Source organism: Vanessa atalanta, chromosome 1 (genome assembly GCF_905147765.1).
Source record: "Vanessa atalanta chromosome 1, ilVanAtal1.2, whole genome shotgun sequence".
Classification (NCBI taxonomy): Eukaryota; Metazoa; Arthropoda; class Insecta; order Lepidoptera; family Nymphalidae; genus Vanessa; species Vanessa atalanta.
The window spans coordinates 1684593-1701185 of NC_061871.1; the positions used below are offsets into that span (position 1 = coordinate 1684593).

A 16593-nucleotide genomic window follows, 5' to 3' on the forward strand; every position below is an offset into this window, starting at 1 on the left:
ATGTGACGAATGTCGCTTCGCCTTTAAAGACAATTGTTTTTAAAAATGAGAAGCCTAATTAACGAGAAAGTTTTCTTAAAAAAAAAGTGATAAATATTAAAGAAAAAAAAAAACACATAAATTTGGGTCAACTTGGTTAAGCCAGCGAAGCCGTTTTATAATCGCTGATGTAACTAGGCCGTACCGATGCAAGTTAAGTTTAACATAGCTAAATTATTGCATTACTTGAAAATCCAACTAAGATCGCGTTACAAGGTCAGTCAGTCATTAGTAGATTGATAGTAAGATAGAATACATTTATGGCTCAACTTAATCTTTGAATGCTTGAATTATAATACCGGTTCTTCCAACTAGAGCATGCATCCTTTACTACAAGAATTAAAAGCGAATTGTAGTTTTCTTTATTTCTACACGATCTCTAATTCCGTATGCGAATATTCTTGCAAGTTAAACGACTTTTAACAGTAAAGTTTCGGACCATGGTTAGTTAGATACAGAGAATTTAAAAATATTTGTTTTTTAAAGTTTTGCGCGTTGAGATTCTTTTGGCAGAGATTTTTAACATTTAATTTCGTACCTTTGGACTCTTTGAAGTACTTCTAGAAAAACTTCAGTTTTTTTTAATGATTTATATTGACAGAGCCACTTAAAGAAGAATACATGTATTTAATAAGATGAATAATATAAAACTATTTAGTCTTCATATAAATATAAGAGTACAGTAACAGCCTGTCAATGTCCTACTGCTAGGACGAGGACTCCTCTCCTTGGAACTAAATCAAATGAATATTACAGCCTAACACTTTGCTTAGTATATAATATTTCCTTATAACATACCTATTTATTATTTAGTATTCTAAACTGTGTCACATAAAAACCTAAAACAGCAACTATGAAAAATACAAAATGAATATCGCTTTTTTCATTGTCAATATGATGAGTAGCGTTTGCGCGAATACAGATAAAATAAACTCCGTTATACTATTAGTATGATTCAACACTAATATGCGTGTTTTATGTATGACGTCATCATTAAGAAACACAAGTTACTTCTGTTTGTTTACTTTCATATTAAATGTTTAGTATTAATCTAACATTCATTTAAAATTTAGCAACTATCACTATAATTGGCCAACTCATAAAGTAGATCATAAATGTTTATAAACTAAACGAAATCACTTAATATATTCAAACGTGACGCTATTGTTACGAAAATATTACCGAGGCCATACCAAAAAGGATTTAGTTGTAGGTTTTTCTTTACATTATAACTGTCAATGTTTTTAGAGTTTATTAGTAATGAAAATTCTTCGAAATCATTCAATAACAATGAATTTAGTTTCAAATTAATTTTGAAGAACTTACGCATAAATAAATACAAAAGGAGTTTATATTGAAAATAAAATTAAAAAAATATCTACTCATTACACGGAAACCGCGAATTTTATTAATTCAAGGTAAAATAAACAAGGGGAGGAGCCGATATATCAATATCAAAATATACTTTAAGTACTTTTGAATCGTTAATTATAGAATTTTATAAAACGTAGAGAAACAACCGATTCGGAATGTAGTATTTATTCTACCGAGAAGAACCGTCAAGAAACTCAGTAATTATTCTTTTTCAACATTTGAGATATAGATATTATATACATTTACATTTGTAAAAAAAAAAAACAAATCCAAATCGATAATCATCACAGAATTCAACAACAATAATATTGATAGTTGAGATTATCATTATTAAATAATAAATAATAAAATTTAAAATTAGAATGATATGCTTCGATTTTTTACCATTTTGCCTTTTTTGTTTCGAAATATATACATATTATACATTACAAGAACGTATTATTTAAATTAACCTTTTGGAAGTAGAATTTCCGCAATTTGCAACAGAATCGTAAAACTGCAGCACCAGATTTAGGGTGCATGTAAAAGAATTTCTTTTATTCGCTTCCGCGATTTATTTCTCGAGACCGCACGAAATAAATTCAACTCAATTTCAAACCGCGCGACGTCGTTTCCTATACATAATAATCCAATCACCTGTCACGAATATTATATTTTGAGTTTATATAAAAGTACGAAAACTAGTACTAACATGAAATGAAATAGAAACAGCTTTTTTAGTATTCAGACCTGATACCTTACTTAAAATATAACACGACATCAGTTATAGGTACTAAGTCAGCGAACGACCTATCCTAACTAGGTTTTGGGAATAATGAAATCGGTTCGACAATTGATGGGTAATGATTAATAGAAGAAGCAACAAATAAAATGGTAGTTTAGTAAACGTATAAAGGTATACAAAAATATGTTCTTCTCTAGTATTTTAACATAATTTTTCAGTTATTTAATTATAGTTCTAGATTAATGTTATCGAGAATTAAACGTGTCTCCGATCAGATAAGAAAAATCTTATAAAGAATTCAAGTTAATGGGAAGCAGTCGCCTCTTGTCAGTGCTCAAAGCTTATTTTAAGACAAGCTGAGGCCTCGGTCCGAGAGGGCGACGATGACATCAGTAGACGGAACCGCGCCGCCCACGACCCTCCTACGACCGCAAGCCTTGCAACACCCTCCAGTGGCAATCTAGTTTGTATTATATAAGTTACAACTATTTATAACTATTAAACATTTGGATCTTTGTATTTATTACTTTAAAGGTAAAGTAACAAATTTAGCATAAGGCGAATTAAAACGATCCTAGACGTGCAAAGTTATTAAAAAAAAGGTAATAAAAACTTAATCTGAGTTGAATATACATAAGTTGAATTTTCATACGACGTGAACGAATGAATACGGTAATCATTAAAAATTATATCCCTGCGAAGAAGCACACAAGAGTTAACGAGACGTATGAAGTGATTCACAAGCTACGGTATAGAATGACAGATTGAATGCGATAATTGGCATCACAAACTGCACAATTGAAGCAACGATTTGTGTCGATGAACTGATATCAATCTTTGTTAGCGAGCCACTTGAAAATTTCTTAGATAAATGACCGTTTTCAATTACATTAAATATACCGTAGTTATTTCAGAAAATCAATCAAAACGAAACCGCAATCATCTTATAATATTTTATCAGATTACGGAATATAAAGCGCGACTGTTTATAGATAAACAAAAAAGAGATTACATTTAAATACATAGGAAATTGTTCCATAATATTAAAGATATTTTAAAAATATTTTGCAGATATTTAGCTCTCAAGTCAAGACTTCTCAGCAGATAAACACAGAGTTTGTGACGGAAGATACTGCATTCGTAAAGTTTGAATTTTATTTCCGCAAAACTAACGTACACTCGGAAAAGAAAATTACGAAATCGTGTTACAAATTCTACTGAGGAATTTCAAAAACTTTAGACCTTTTCGCTGTGAATATAACTTTAGACCTATACGGCATTTTTTTTTTGTATTCGTTTTATATAGTAGTTTACTAGTATATAAAACTAATATATTATACTATATAAACTAATATATTTTTTGTTTATTTAAACGCGCCAATATCAAGGTCTACCAGTTCGATTTAACAAAACTATTTATATCAGATAGGCCATTTATAATATATAACTATTTAACATCACTACATTTAGTATTATTTAAAGTATTTCGACCTTTGTCTGTGCATTACGTCATAAATGGGAAAGAAAATGAGGTTATAGCTTTACGTCAAACCACATTTCCCAAAAGTACCTAGTAGTATATTTGAGAAGTAACGTTTAAAATTGTTTATCATCCACAACTTAGAAATCCAGATTAGGCTATCATTATCGACTAGCTCAAACATACATATACGTTACGAAGGAAAGCGGAACAAATATTAGGGCACACGATCTAGTTCCAGTCCATTACACAGAATTTGGCCTCGTTTTATACTATTATCTATCGATTATATAGGCGAAGGCACAAAGCAGACACCTCATGGAATAACAACGCATAAATTGTTTCGCAACACGCTTTCACGTAGAATGTCGACAGGCTAATAGAACAGAAATACCTACAAAATTGACATTTCATCGAAAAAATCACCGTACCATAAATTCTAATTATCCGCAAATCAATCAGCAATTGGACGGTTTTTAGAAAAACTTTGATGCTTTTAGTGAATATTAAATAAGGGATACGTTTTATAATATCGAAGTACGTCGAGATATAATTCTATAATGACCACGAAAAACTGTTTTCTAAAAAAGCTTGACCATTTTACTGGGTACAATTAAAATTAACGATTCGCCGCTCAATGTCAGTTATAATGAGATAGCTTGTTGTGGAGTTATTTCGATTAAATAATTTAAAATATGTGCAATTGTTACTTACAACGTAACTTTTTTACTCCAAGGTTTGCTTATTTAGGCAATGTCCTGATTGCCCAAATATAATTACGCAACTTTAATTTTAAAATTTGGAGGAGACCTCCATCGTAATGACGCCCACTGAGAAAGGATTTTAGATTTGGAAATAGGCGCTGCACCATTTTCAAAGTCAGTGTCATTCTTTTTAGCACGTTATAATCAAATGCCATACAATTTTTTAAGATTAGACCAAGAGTCGAATTGAAAATATTCCTATATTATATTAAAGAAATCAAAAAGTTGTATGTGTAAAAAAACAAATATCTACAATAACAATCTATGACCACAAATACGACGTTCAAATTACGTCTTATAATAAAACACTACGTATTGTTTGTATACACAGCTTGTCATAAATGCTCCTACTCATGTATGATATCATAGACTAAATCGAAAGTTCTGTTTTGTTTCGATGTTGCAAATAATCCCAAAACATACCCGACGATCAATATGGTCAATTGACCTGAAAACGTTTTTTAATTTGGTATTATGATGCTAATCATAAACCAATATCCTGTATTCGCTTAGGTTATTTTTATAATCGATAATTAAGGTACGTGCTTATGCCAAAAGTCGTACATATTATGAACACAGGCACTATTAAATGATATACATCCGAAGCACGCTTTTATTTAGAACACATTTTCAATTTTACTATTTAATAATAATTAAAGTTTAATTTAATCATTTTACTTTTATTCAATCGTCTTATATTTTTTATGTTAATGCAGTTCTACTTACATAATTATTTATTACCATTCGAATCTTATTCAAATTACTTAATATTAGACAACTAATTCATTTAATATGGCTGCATATGAACAGTTAGCCTCAGAATTATCGCCCACATGTTGTTGTAAGGCTACAAATGTAAAGTTTAGACTGTTATTTATGCAAGAGTTGGCTCGTTACTGATTAAAGATCCTTATTAGAAAAAACAATATCATAAATTTGTTTCGTCATTTTGTACTGCTACAAATATTTATTGATGAAAAAGTATATTTATTTATTTATATATATATATATATGCACAATAGCATTTACTCATTTTTTCTTACTTTACTTTGCAATTTTAATTGCAATTATTCATTATCCGTCGAGACATTTATTTAAAAAAATTGAGAAAGTTCTTTATTTAGGTTTCTATTAGCAAGACAGGTGAGACTGAAGGTAAGGAAATATTTTCGAAGGTTATAGGGAAGTTTATGTGTGAAATATTACTTACTAGTTATTAGTTATTTATAGATAAAAATGCAGACGGATAAAGAGGCCATCTGATAGTAAGTTGTCCGACCGCCTAATTATGTAACTTTAAAATTGTTATACAAAGACAGACTATATACCAGACACCAATGAGTCTGCATTGTCTCGCATGAGTTTAAAATTAGACAACACACTCACCATTTAAAAAAGGAACACCACAATACTAAGCATGCAAATTTGGTGATAGAATATTTAATGAATGCCCACTCGTGGTAGCATTGCAACCAGTACCGGTACCAAACCAGACTTGCAGGAAGCCCACCACCAGTATTTACATGCATTCAGTATGACTATATATTTGCTATGAACTTTTTTCCGTTCGTTAAGAGACCGTTAATCGTGACTGGCGATTATATTTACAAAACAGTTTATGTTATTGAAAAACTTTTTCTCGATTTTAACTAGTAGCCTCGTTTAATTTTAATCCGCGAATGAACTTCCGTAATAAATCTCGTGTAGAAAAAAATAACTTTCCTTCTCAGTCTAAGAAACTTATGTGTTATTTTTATTCAGCGTAATTTTAATTAAAAAAAATGTAACTACTAATAATTTTAGTGACCTATTTTGATTTTTAGTTGGATAAAATGATGTAATTGAAAGTATTAAACAGAAAAGTGTCCAGTGTCACAGAGGCTTCGTTAAAGGCGCTCTTAAGTTTTGTATCTTATTCCATCGAGCTTTTCCTGGTTAATATATAAGATCGAGTTTCATCTACCAGAATTCCTTACAATGTTCTCATTTAACACCAAGTTCATGATAAATTTATATACACGTGAAAACTCAGCGTTGCTCATACCGAATGGACTTCGGTAACATCAGTTAAGATATTAACTGAAACACACAGTAAAAGCTTGGTGTTTCGGACTCTAATTACGTTATGTCTCTCATGTCTGTTGTTTCGTTGACATATTTCATACCGAAAGTCATAAATGAAACTGTTCGGGCTGGTTCATTTTGTTCATACCACTAGTAAAACGCAATAGAAAAGTAAGCAAATCAAAATAAATACAAGGCACACAGATCATTCCTTGCACCCATTATTAATCCATTTACAAAACTGGGTTAACGTGGCAAGCCGAAGCTGAATCGGATGGACGTTTTGAATCGTAATTCGTGTTGCAGCGAACATTTTACGAGATAATGGGTATCACTATTAAACTAACAAGTCGCGAACACAGCCCGTAACGGTTATAATGAAAGAGCCGACAATACAAGTCGCTCGGTTTGGATAACTTTGGTCGCTTTGGTTTGTCGCCTTTCACTCATATCTCTCTGAAGATATAAAATTCAACATTTACCACAGTGTACAATTATTGCGTATCTCGTCTGTGATCTCGATCGTATTTTCAACGTGTTAGGATATGAATATTCATTTCGAACTAAATATCACTTTTTACCAAATATTTTAGAAGAAAAAATCATTTTTTTTTATCAACATCGTATGCAACAACATAAAATTAAACAGTTTGAGAAAAACAGTAGGAAAAACAAATCGTCACGGTATTATTATTCATTTAACTGATTGGTTACTGCAACATAAGAATCATATATTGTCTTTATAAACTGTTATTTAAGACGATATTTTTTTAAGTTCAGTGTAGGTATTACATGTATATAAATATATATTTAATATGTATTCAATTTAACTTTGTTCTTATGACTAAAATGAAACGCAAATCCTATTAAATATTGGTTTTCTTTGTCCTCTAGATTATATTTGATACATAACATAAATAAACGTGTAATATTATGTATTGAATATTCCAACTGCAATCTTTGTCGACACAAAGTCGTGATTTCGCCGAGGGAACCCGCTCACCGATGACTCACGGTCCGTTCGAAGCGGACGCCTCGTACCGTCGTACCTCGACTTACTTGTTTTGTTAGAGTTTATCAGTTAACGTTCGTTTTACTCGACTGCACGTCGCAAAGGAGTCATGCATGTCTCGACCTCAAGAACGTGTACTAGAAATGGCATCAATATTTCGTAGAGATCGATGAACTCTGACACTTTATAACCAATATAAATTGCTAATTCTTTTCTATAATTTGACCTACATTGACATGGCTAAAATATTTGGCATTATTTCAAGTCCTGTATATTAGAAAGAGATAGCATTACTTTTAGCTTTGTGTATTTAACTTTAAGAGGTTTGGTACTAGAATCGGAACTATAGCAGTCTAGATAAAAATCAAAGGTACTAGGTATTTGATACTGTACACTCGGTTTAATAATTATTTTTGCCGTCATTTAAGTATAAAAATGCTTAAAAATAAATAAACCATGTCTTAATAATGTATATATACGACGCGTGTAAAGTATTTTATAATAATATTTGAAACGACTAAGGGGCGTTTTTATTCATACGCGGAAAATAAGTTGTTTAATTATTAAATATTGCAAGAATTGCCTTAGCGAGTGTTTATCTATTGAATATTTATGTTATTTTATCGTTATATTTTCAATAAGACAACACTTTTCCATTTTTGTACATGATTATTGCATGTATGATTGATGAAAAAGAGTAACCACTGCCAATTTTTCTCAGTAATATCTTTATTCAGAGCCGGTAACAGCTTAACATTTAATTTAATCTTGTTAAATGACGTGTACGAGCCTACTTATACAAAGTATAGTATAAGTATTTTGTATTGGAATGATTAGTGTAGTCTAAAATGAGTAATCTAGTTTGTATTAATGTATCTGCCGAATTTTCTTTTGTATTTTTCCACTAATGTAAGAAATAGTCTTATTTTATTCATTATTCACTATTCATATAACAAAGAAACTCCATACCATCAGATGAATCGTTTGATACAATACTTTCATCTCTAAACATCGTTAGGAAGAAAACACTTTTGGCAAGATTAACAATGCAAATATGTATAAAAGGACAGTGATCAGTACAATTGAAACTATTACTCCGTTGTTTCCACGCTATTTATATACATTTTATCATAGATAACTCATACCGACATATATCGAATCATAAATATACATATTATTTATAAACAATGACATTCTTTATGCGATATCCATGTAATCAGTTTGAAAGTAGACGACACGCCGACTGCAAAGATAATTCCAATTCCACTAAAACTCGAATACAAAAACAAAATAAAAACCTCTTAATGAGAGTAGAGTTAGCATCAAACGAGCTCTACTGTAGTCTGTTTTATGTGCATAGTAATGTATCTGACTAAAAACGTACCAGAAGATCAAGGAAGTACCCTAATATGGAACTGCTTTGTTTAATCGTTGATAATACTATTATTTGACGTAACGTTCACCGTGGGACAAGTTCCTACTTCCACCAAACGATAGAGCCTTCTGATCGATGATGCAACCTTGGACGAACATGTCGTAGGCGACAACACGAGGCGAGCGTAACGAACCTCTTAAGGAAGTACCAGATACCATCTCAATTACGTTAATTTGTTAAAAATAATACGACGTTATCTCAACGAGAAAGAGAATATCTGTTAGAAGATACTACTACTATTTTATTTTATTTTATAAAAAAATATACTTGGGCATTTATGAACCTCTCTATAAAATGTTTTATTAAGCAACACATTTTAAAATGGATTCGTCTCTTTTGTAAAATTTAAATTTATATATTCAATGACATTGCACTTACTTAAATATCCTACCCGAGAAAAACCGGTAAAAGCGTCAGCAGCTTTTTGCTCTATTTTTGTAATTGATCCAATTTTTAATAAGTGAAAGAAATATTGAAAACAAACTCCTATATATAAGACCTTTTAGTCAATTGCTCAATGAATGGCATTTCTTTTGAAAATATAACTAAATGTGTTGTCATTTAAAAAACAAAACACTAATTTACACTGTAATCCAAAGTCTACACGTATTTTCAATGTTTAATTTATAAAGCTGGCTAGGCTTAAATGGCTTAGCGGTTTCACAGCTGAAACGCGTTCGAGCCACGTTCAAAGGCTTGAAAAGCATTGTTCGCCGACTACACAGACTATTGTCTACTACAATGGTCAAATAGCTTCAAACCCGGTTACAGCGTCAGGTTGGCTGGAAGTCTATTTATTACGATGTGTTACTAAAAAAATTATTTAACTTTATTTCTTGCATATGAGTCTACAGTTCAATGAGTCCAATATTTACAGCGAGAAATATGAAGATATTTCAAACCACGTATCTTTCACACGCTTATCTAAAACCTAAGCCCGAGCTACACAATGCCAGTGCATATGTTACAAAATTCCTTAAAATCTATAATTCATTATGAAATGAAAGTATCGACAATGAAGATTGTTTCCATTTGTGTGTACGTAGCAGAAGAGTTAGTCAATCCACCTAACACTATTTATTTAACAATAAAACTGCGCAATTTATTCTATCATCATTCAAACTTTAGATTAAATAATTTTAATAGTCATAAACACACAGGCATACAAATAGATTTAGAACACGAATTGTTTGTAAAGCATGACGTCAACAACTGCAGCATCTATTTCCTACGAATCCTGACTCCCGATTCCATGACCTTGACATTCTGCTGCAGTTTGATGCGTTGCGCATCAGCCACGATCTATATTGACAGTTTCCTGCGTCCGTTCGATTTAAATGAAACTGGTCAATTAAATATTGAAACTATACTGAAATTGAAACTGAAAAAACCTTTTTTAAATGACATAATTTCTAGACAAATAATGCATAAATATACAGCAAAGAAAGAGAACCAAGACTTAAAACAATTTATTTGATAAATTAGCATTACTGCTACATATTTTTATTGCTTTGGAATTAAAAATTAAGGAATATAATCACTCTCACGAAATACAATTTACTTTTTTTAACAGTTAACTTCAAAGCTCTTAACCCAACAACGCTCTTTTTGTAACATACACGTATTACAAAATATTTAAATTATGCATCGGCAAACAAAAAGTTTATAACGTAAAAATAAAGTTTCAATAATGTAATGTCCTTTACACAAATACTTAAAACATCGACACTATTTATTCAACCTGCTCACTCCAAGATTGGGCTACTTGTTATATGACAAACAGCACGACGCACGCGCAGCGCCCGTACCTTTTATGGATGGTCGTCGCAAGGCCGCGTACCGTCCTCGTCGCGACTCTCGGCGGTTAAAAACTCAGTACAGAAATTATCCGAGAAATTATATAAATTCAGTTAATTTTAGGAATTACAAATATAATATTATGGATGAGTAAATTTGATGTACTTTTTAATCCAATTTATAGGTGGAAGTAAATTCCTGGTCTGTTCTTCTCGAATCAGAGTTTTTTCCTATCCAAACCAGCATATATATTAATTTTGAATGTCAAGTTTGATTCTTTGATAAAAAAATTGGTTTAAAATTAAAAATACTAATTATTCCATCATTGTGAATGACAAACTTGTCCATCTTTCGAAAAAATTATATTAAAGAATATTTTTTTTTTAATCTCAAATATAAGAGACCAGTATAGCCTGACTCCTGAGTTAAGCCAGGTATAGTCAATATAGTTTACATCAGTAGTATACTGGATTAAATGTATGGTCCTTGTTTATATTTATTGTAATAATTAGCTCCATTAAATCAAGATGTTATGTTATTTATAATGAAAACATTTAATTAGGATGAAATGTTACATCGTTGTATAGACATCCTATTTGATGGTTACTCAATTTTTGTTTTGAATAAAAACTGTTAAAAACTCTTCTGTGATATTCAACTTGTGCTCTATTAAACTATATCTTATATAATTTAAATAAATCATAATCTTGATTTTCACCTGTTAATAAATCATAATGTTAATATTTATGCTATGTTAATATATAATTATATATTATACATAAGCAAAATACCAATGACTGCGTAATGACCTTTCAGGATCTTTTATAATACACTCTCATGAAATTTTGAAAATTTCAACTTCAAGGAGTAAGTGTGAGCTGTTAAGTTGTATGAAAATTACCCGCACAAGTCATATCTAGTTTATATCTATATCTTGCGGTCATGGATTATTTCTCAATAACACAACAAAAAAATTATATATAATAAAATATTTCTCAATAACATAACATAGGAGTAAGCTCCATTAACAGCTCTACTTTATAAAAATAAAAGAAAGGTAAATTAAGATGTCATGTGGAAATCAATATTATTATATATTAGAGAATTTTATGCGTAGACTAGGTTTTCTTTTTCTTAATGGTTTTGTGTATTCAGTTGGCAATTGTGAAAAAGCAGATGAATTTATTCAATAATAAAAGAAAAATTACGATAAAAATATATAGAAGGTTTTCAATCAATTTCTTATGATTTTTGATTTAATGTAAGACTAGACAATATTAAATGACTACAAAACTAAATAAATTATGTATATTTTATTAAAAAATAGGGAAAATGGTGTATTTTTAAAATGTAAATATAGGTAGAATAGCTCTTTAAATTTAATTCCTAATTTTTGAAAATGGACAAAAATATAAATAATACATACGAGTACAAGAAACAAAACGAACACGTAAACATTATTTATTGCATGCTTTGCACCAACTTACAAATCTGATTCATGCCTACTATCTATATGAATAATTTAAAAAAATAACGTATTTTAAACTTTTAATAAGCAATCGAATGTCGTGATCCGATAAAGTTATTAATATTACGCCACAGAGTAATAGGATACAAGTCGTGGTTGAACTCACCATCTGTTCTTTTTATGTTGATGTTGATCCCGGACTGGATTTTTACAGAACCGTCATCCATTTTTGCACAGCTTTATGCACCACATACACTAAATAACATTATTTCGTAAGAAACAATTGTTTAAAAATAGTCTAACACATTCGGAAATTGCACATGAGAACCGGTGAAAATTACAAATAAATTTCTACACCCAGATTGACAGTTATATCGAGCTAGCTACACACTTCAGACTGGAACGTTTCAAATTTGTTTCGGTGCAACAGTCAAATCAATCACTCTTCATTTCTATATGAAATAATGGTTGTCTATCTAATAATAGTAATGATTAGTGAACAAATAAAAAGAAAAAGAGTCACTAATATTTAAATTATTTCGGTTATAATATGAATTACCAAAATTCACACTGAGAGCACCAATGCCTCTAAAATAATTGTGGTATTGCTAGATTCAAAATTGATAGACGTAAATCGTAATACGTAATTTGATTTTACTGAATTTTCACAACTTTATTAATCAATTTTAAGTAACACTTAATTATTGATAATAAAATATTTCAATTAAATAATAATTAAATATGTATATTATTTTATAACATTGAGCAATTATATTACAGTCAAAATTATAGACGAAGAAAATAGTTGTGATTTACTATAGTTTTTATTATTCGGATATAGAGTTAATATTAATTTAAAATTACTTTTTTGCGTAATTTAAGTAAAAATAAAAAAAAGGAACTTAGATTACAATAAGATTCATATTTCATTTAAACTTCTTATAAAATGACATCGTTGTAATAATTGTCTGCACAACTTATCTATGGTGTTTTTACCTTGTGTGATATATGCCAAATGCCAATTGCCATTTGCCAATGTCAGCAAGCCATAAGACAATCAGTGAACCAAAAATTTCAGATCTAAGTCAATAAATTATATATTTTTTTAACGAAATAAATATGGACACTGAACATAAATTATCGCACAAAGCCAAAAAACGTATTAAGGAAGTAAAGAGAAAAGCCCGACCAGGTATGCCTTAGCGGACTATGAACATATTATTTCGGCGAATTAACGTTATTCTAAGCGTCAATGCTTTTCTTATCAATAATATTTTAATTTGTTTTATTCCCCAAAAGATAGGATTCGAGAATCAAGTAAAAAGTATAAATGTTACTTGGATTAATATAAATATTCAATGTTCTAGAAAGAGTCCCGGGTGACATACGTTTTGAATCGCCACCCTAAATTAATGCTATTATTTTAATTATTATAATAAGAAAATAATATTTAGGCATAAAACGTTGTACAAGCGATTACTTATGCTCGGAATATACTCACATTTTAATATATTTTTGAATTATAAATTAACACCGACTAATATATATAGATATCTTTAGATGTTGATGCTTCGATGTGGTTATCCTGGATATGACATATGTTCACATTAAAAAGTTACGAAAATAATAAATAAAATTAATAAGTTGGAAATATGTACATAACATATTATTTACTGACCTGAAAAAAAACACTCCTTTTTCAATTGGTTCCACTGTCCACACCATGTAACCTTTCATTATTTGCCTTAGCTTTCTGTCTATTACACCTATGTAACTTTTACCTTATTGTTTTTTATGATTTCTGTAAATTAACCTCAAAAATCATAAACCTTAGAATTAATCATATATTTTTTTGTCCATGCCATAGTACATACATTGTTTTTAAATGTTTCTAAGGAAATGACTGCTGACTATGATCTGTGAATTTTTAAGTTTATGTAGGTCAACTTAACTAATTTGTGGCTATTAATGGGACTAATTTTGAATCATAAGCAATTCCCTAATGCCTATTTTATGCATTTCAGTTAAAAGTATGTGTACCAAGACATAACAGAATACTAATTTGTCATTTATTAAAATTTAGAATAAACAATATCTACAAATCAGTTTTGATTGATGAAAATATTAAGTCATCCTTTCATAATTTCCTCTTAGAACTCTTAGATATATAATATCAGCTATAAATGAGAACAGTTGACAGCTCAAATGCCTTGAAAAATTTTGGCCAGCATTGCTCTACATATTTGTAATAAATATATAAAGAGTATTAGCTGATATATGGGAGAGTTGGTATTAGAAATTTAATATGCTTTATTGTCAGGTCTAGCTTAGATCATATTTACATGATTTATTTTTTCTTAATTAAATCTATCACAAAGTTGCTTCAGAATTTTTTGTAAATTATTTCAGATATTACTGTATGTAATAAAATTCAATGAAGTTTCACTAATATGTATGTATAATTAAACAATGTTACTGATATGTATTTGTTTTCAATTTCTAGAATTGGCTGATAAATTCCAATGGGTAGCTTTAAAGTATGCAAATAATTTTGAAGAGTTTTTAAAATGTAAAGATAATGTTGACAGAATAGATGTAAATGAGGTATCACCAGAAGAGTTCATAGAGAGATATGAGAAAATATATAAACCAGTAGTAATAACGAACATACAAACAAATTGGCGAGCGAACCATAAATGGACTCAAGAGAGACTAGCCAAAAAGTATCGAAACCAAAAATTCAAGTGTGGTGAAGATAACGAGGGATATAGTGTTAAAATGAAAATGAAGTATTATATAGAGTATATGAGGACAACGACTGACGACAGTCCCCTTTATATTTTTGATAGTAGTTTTGGTGAGCACCCTAGAAGGAAAAAGCTATTAGAGGATTACGAAGTTCCAAGATATTTTAGTGATGATTTATTTAAATATTGTGGTGAAGAAAGGAGACCGCCTTACCGCTGGTTTGTGATGGGACCACAAAGATCGGGTACAGGGATACATATTGACCCCTTAGGAACTAGCGCTTGGAACGCTTTAGTCTTTGGACACAAAAGATGGTGTTTGTTCCCCACACAGACACCTAGAGAGCTTATTAAGGTTACAGGGGCAGTAGGTGGTAAGCAGAGAGATGAAGCCATAACTTGGTTCAAACTTATATATCCAAAAACACAGCTTGATACGTGGCCTGAAGAGTATAAACCGGTATAATTCCTTTTAACATTTATATGTTTATACATATATTATACATTTAGACTATAAATTGTGTTTATTTTTTAATTTACAGGTTGAAATACTTCAGAAACCTGGTGAAACAGTGTTTGTTCCTGGAGGTTGGTGGCATGTTGTCTTGAACCTTGATGACACAATGGCAGTAACACAAAATTTTTGTAGTCGTACCAATTTCCCTGTGGTTTGGCACAAGACTGTGAGAGGTCGTCCAAAGCTATCTAAAAAGTGGGTAAAGGTACTAGAATCCAAAGAGCCTGATTTATACAAGGTGGCAAGTAGCATGGACTTGAACCAAGGCACTGGTGTTGCATCAGACAGCTCTTCAAATAGCAGCTCATCCAGCAGTGATAGTGACAGTAGTTCCTCTGCAAGCTCCAATGAAGAAGACAGTGGGCAAGAAAGCATCACTGCCCACAAAAAGAAACGAAAAAGGAAAGCTTAAAAATAGAAGCCTTATACACCCAGAAATAGTAATAATATGTTAAGTAATAAGTTAAGATTCCCTGAGGTTTTATTGTCGTTTGTTTAAATTTAAGCGAGCACTTGTATTACTAGATGTAATTGACTAATGTGTTGTTATATGTCAGATAAATCAGTATCTTTTGTTAAAGGACCAACCTAATTATCAATAAATTTTAGTATTATGAAGTGTTTGTTTTACATATCTATGTTACGAGCTTACAGGAAGTTGTGATACATTATGAATTTAAAAGAATATTGAAAATTATTATTGTGTAATGATGTCAATTTACTTGGTAGAGTTTTAAATTTTAGTTATTTACCCTAATCTGACCTGTTGGCCAGCAAAAACTCCTTACTCTTAATTAGATAATATATTTTAAATTCTATCTAAAATTTATTATTCAATTGTTCCCCATTCCAAATGCTCTTAAGTTAGGACGTTTTTGAATGGACCGCCGTTAGCAGCACAATATTCTAATTTCCAAAAATTTTGCAATATATATATTTTTTTAATTATTTATGGTATTCTATATAGTGACCAAAGACAAAATAGACATATTTTGTTTTTATTATGAACAATATATAGAGTAAAAATATTATTTTAAAATAAAGAAAATAATTCGATTGGTTTTCTGAAACTAATTATTACAGTAGAGTGCCACGTAATTTCAAACGTCTATAGATCAGAAGTTAGTATATAGAACACCCTACATTTTTACAAAACAAATTAGACTTGATTG

General features: G+C 30.2%; 2 protein-coding genes across 2 annotated transcripts in view; one reads left to right on the forward strand and one right to left on the reverse strand.

The window, feature by feature from the left end:
• The window catches only part of LOC125065248 (kinesin-like protein Klp10A), a 49553-nt gene extending 36822 nt beyond the window's left edge, over positions 1 to 12731 (reverse strand). Inside the window, exon 1 of the mRNA XM_047672798.1 lies at positions 12324 to 12731. Within this exon, the coding sequence (XP_047528754.1) occupies positions 12324 to 12384 (61 nt within the window). The 5' untranslated portion in view covers positions 12385 to 12731. The remainder of the gene's footprint in view (positions 1 to 12323) is intronic.
• Positions 12732 to 13192: 461 nt separating this feature from the next.
• On the forward strand, positions 13193 to 16039 carry LOC125065841 (bifunctional arginine demethylase and lysyl-hydroxylase PSR). Its single transcript, XM_047673690.1, has 3 exons — positions 13193 to 13349; positions 14661 to 15364; positions 15447 to 16039. Exons 1-3 carry the CDS (start codon positions 13277 to 13279, stop codon positions 15831 to 15833), a joined length of 1164 nt encoding a protein of 387 aa, XP_047529646.1. The 5' UTR covers positions 13193 to 13276; the 3' UTR covers positions 15834 to 16039.
• The last annotated feature ends 554 nt before the right edge of the window (positions 16040 to 16593 follow it).

Coding starts and splice junctions, on each gene's coding strand:
- LOC125065841 (XM_047673690.1), top strand. CDS start 13,277: ATGGACACTGAACATAAATTATCGCACAAAGCCAAAAAACGTATTAAG. Junction 13,350..14,660: donor AAAGAGAAAAGCCCGACCAG/GTATGCCTTAGC, acceptor TTCAATTTCTAG/AATTGGCTGATAAATTCCAA. Junction 15,365..15,446: donor GGCCTGAAGAGTATAAACCG/GTATAATTCCTT, acceptor TTTAATTTACAG/GTTGAAATACTTCAGAAACC.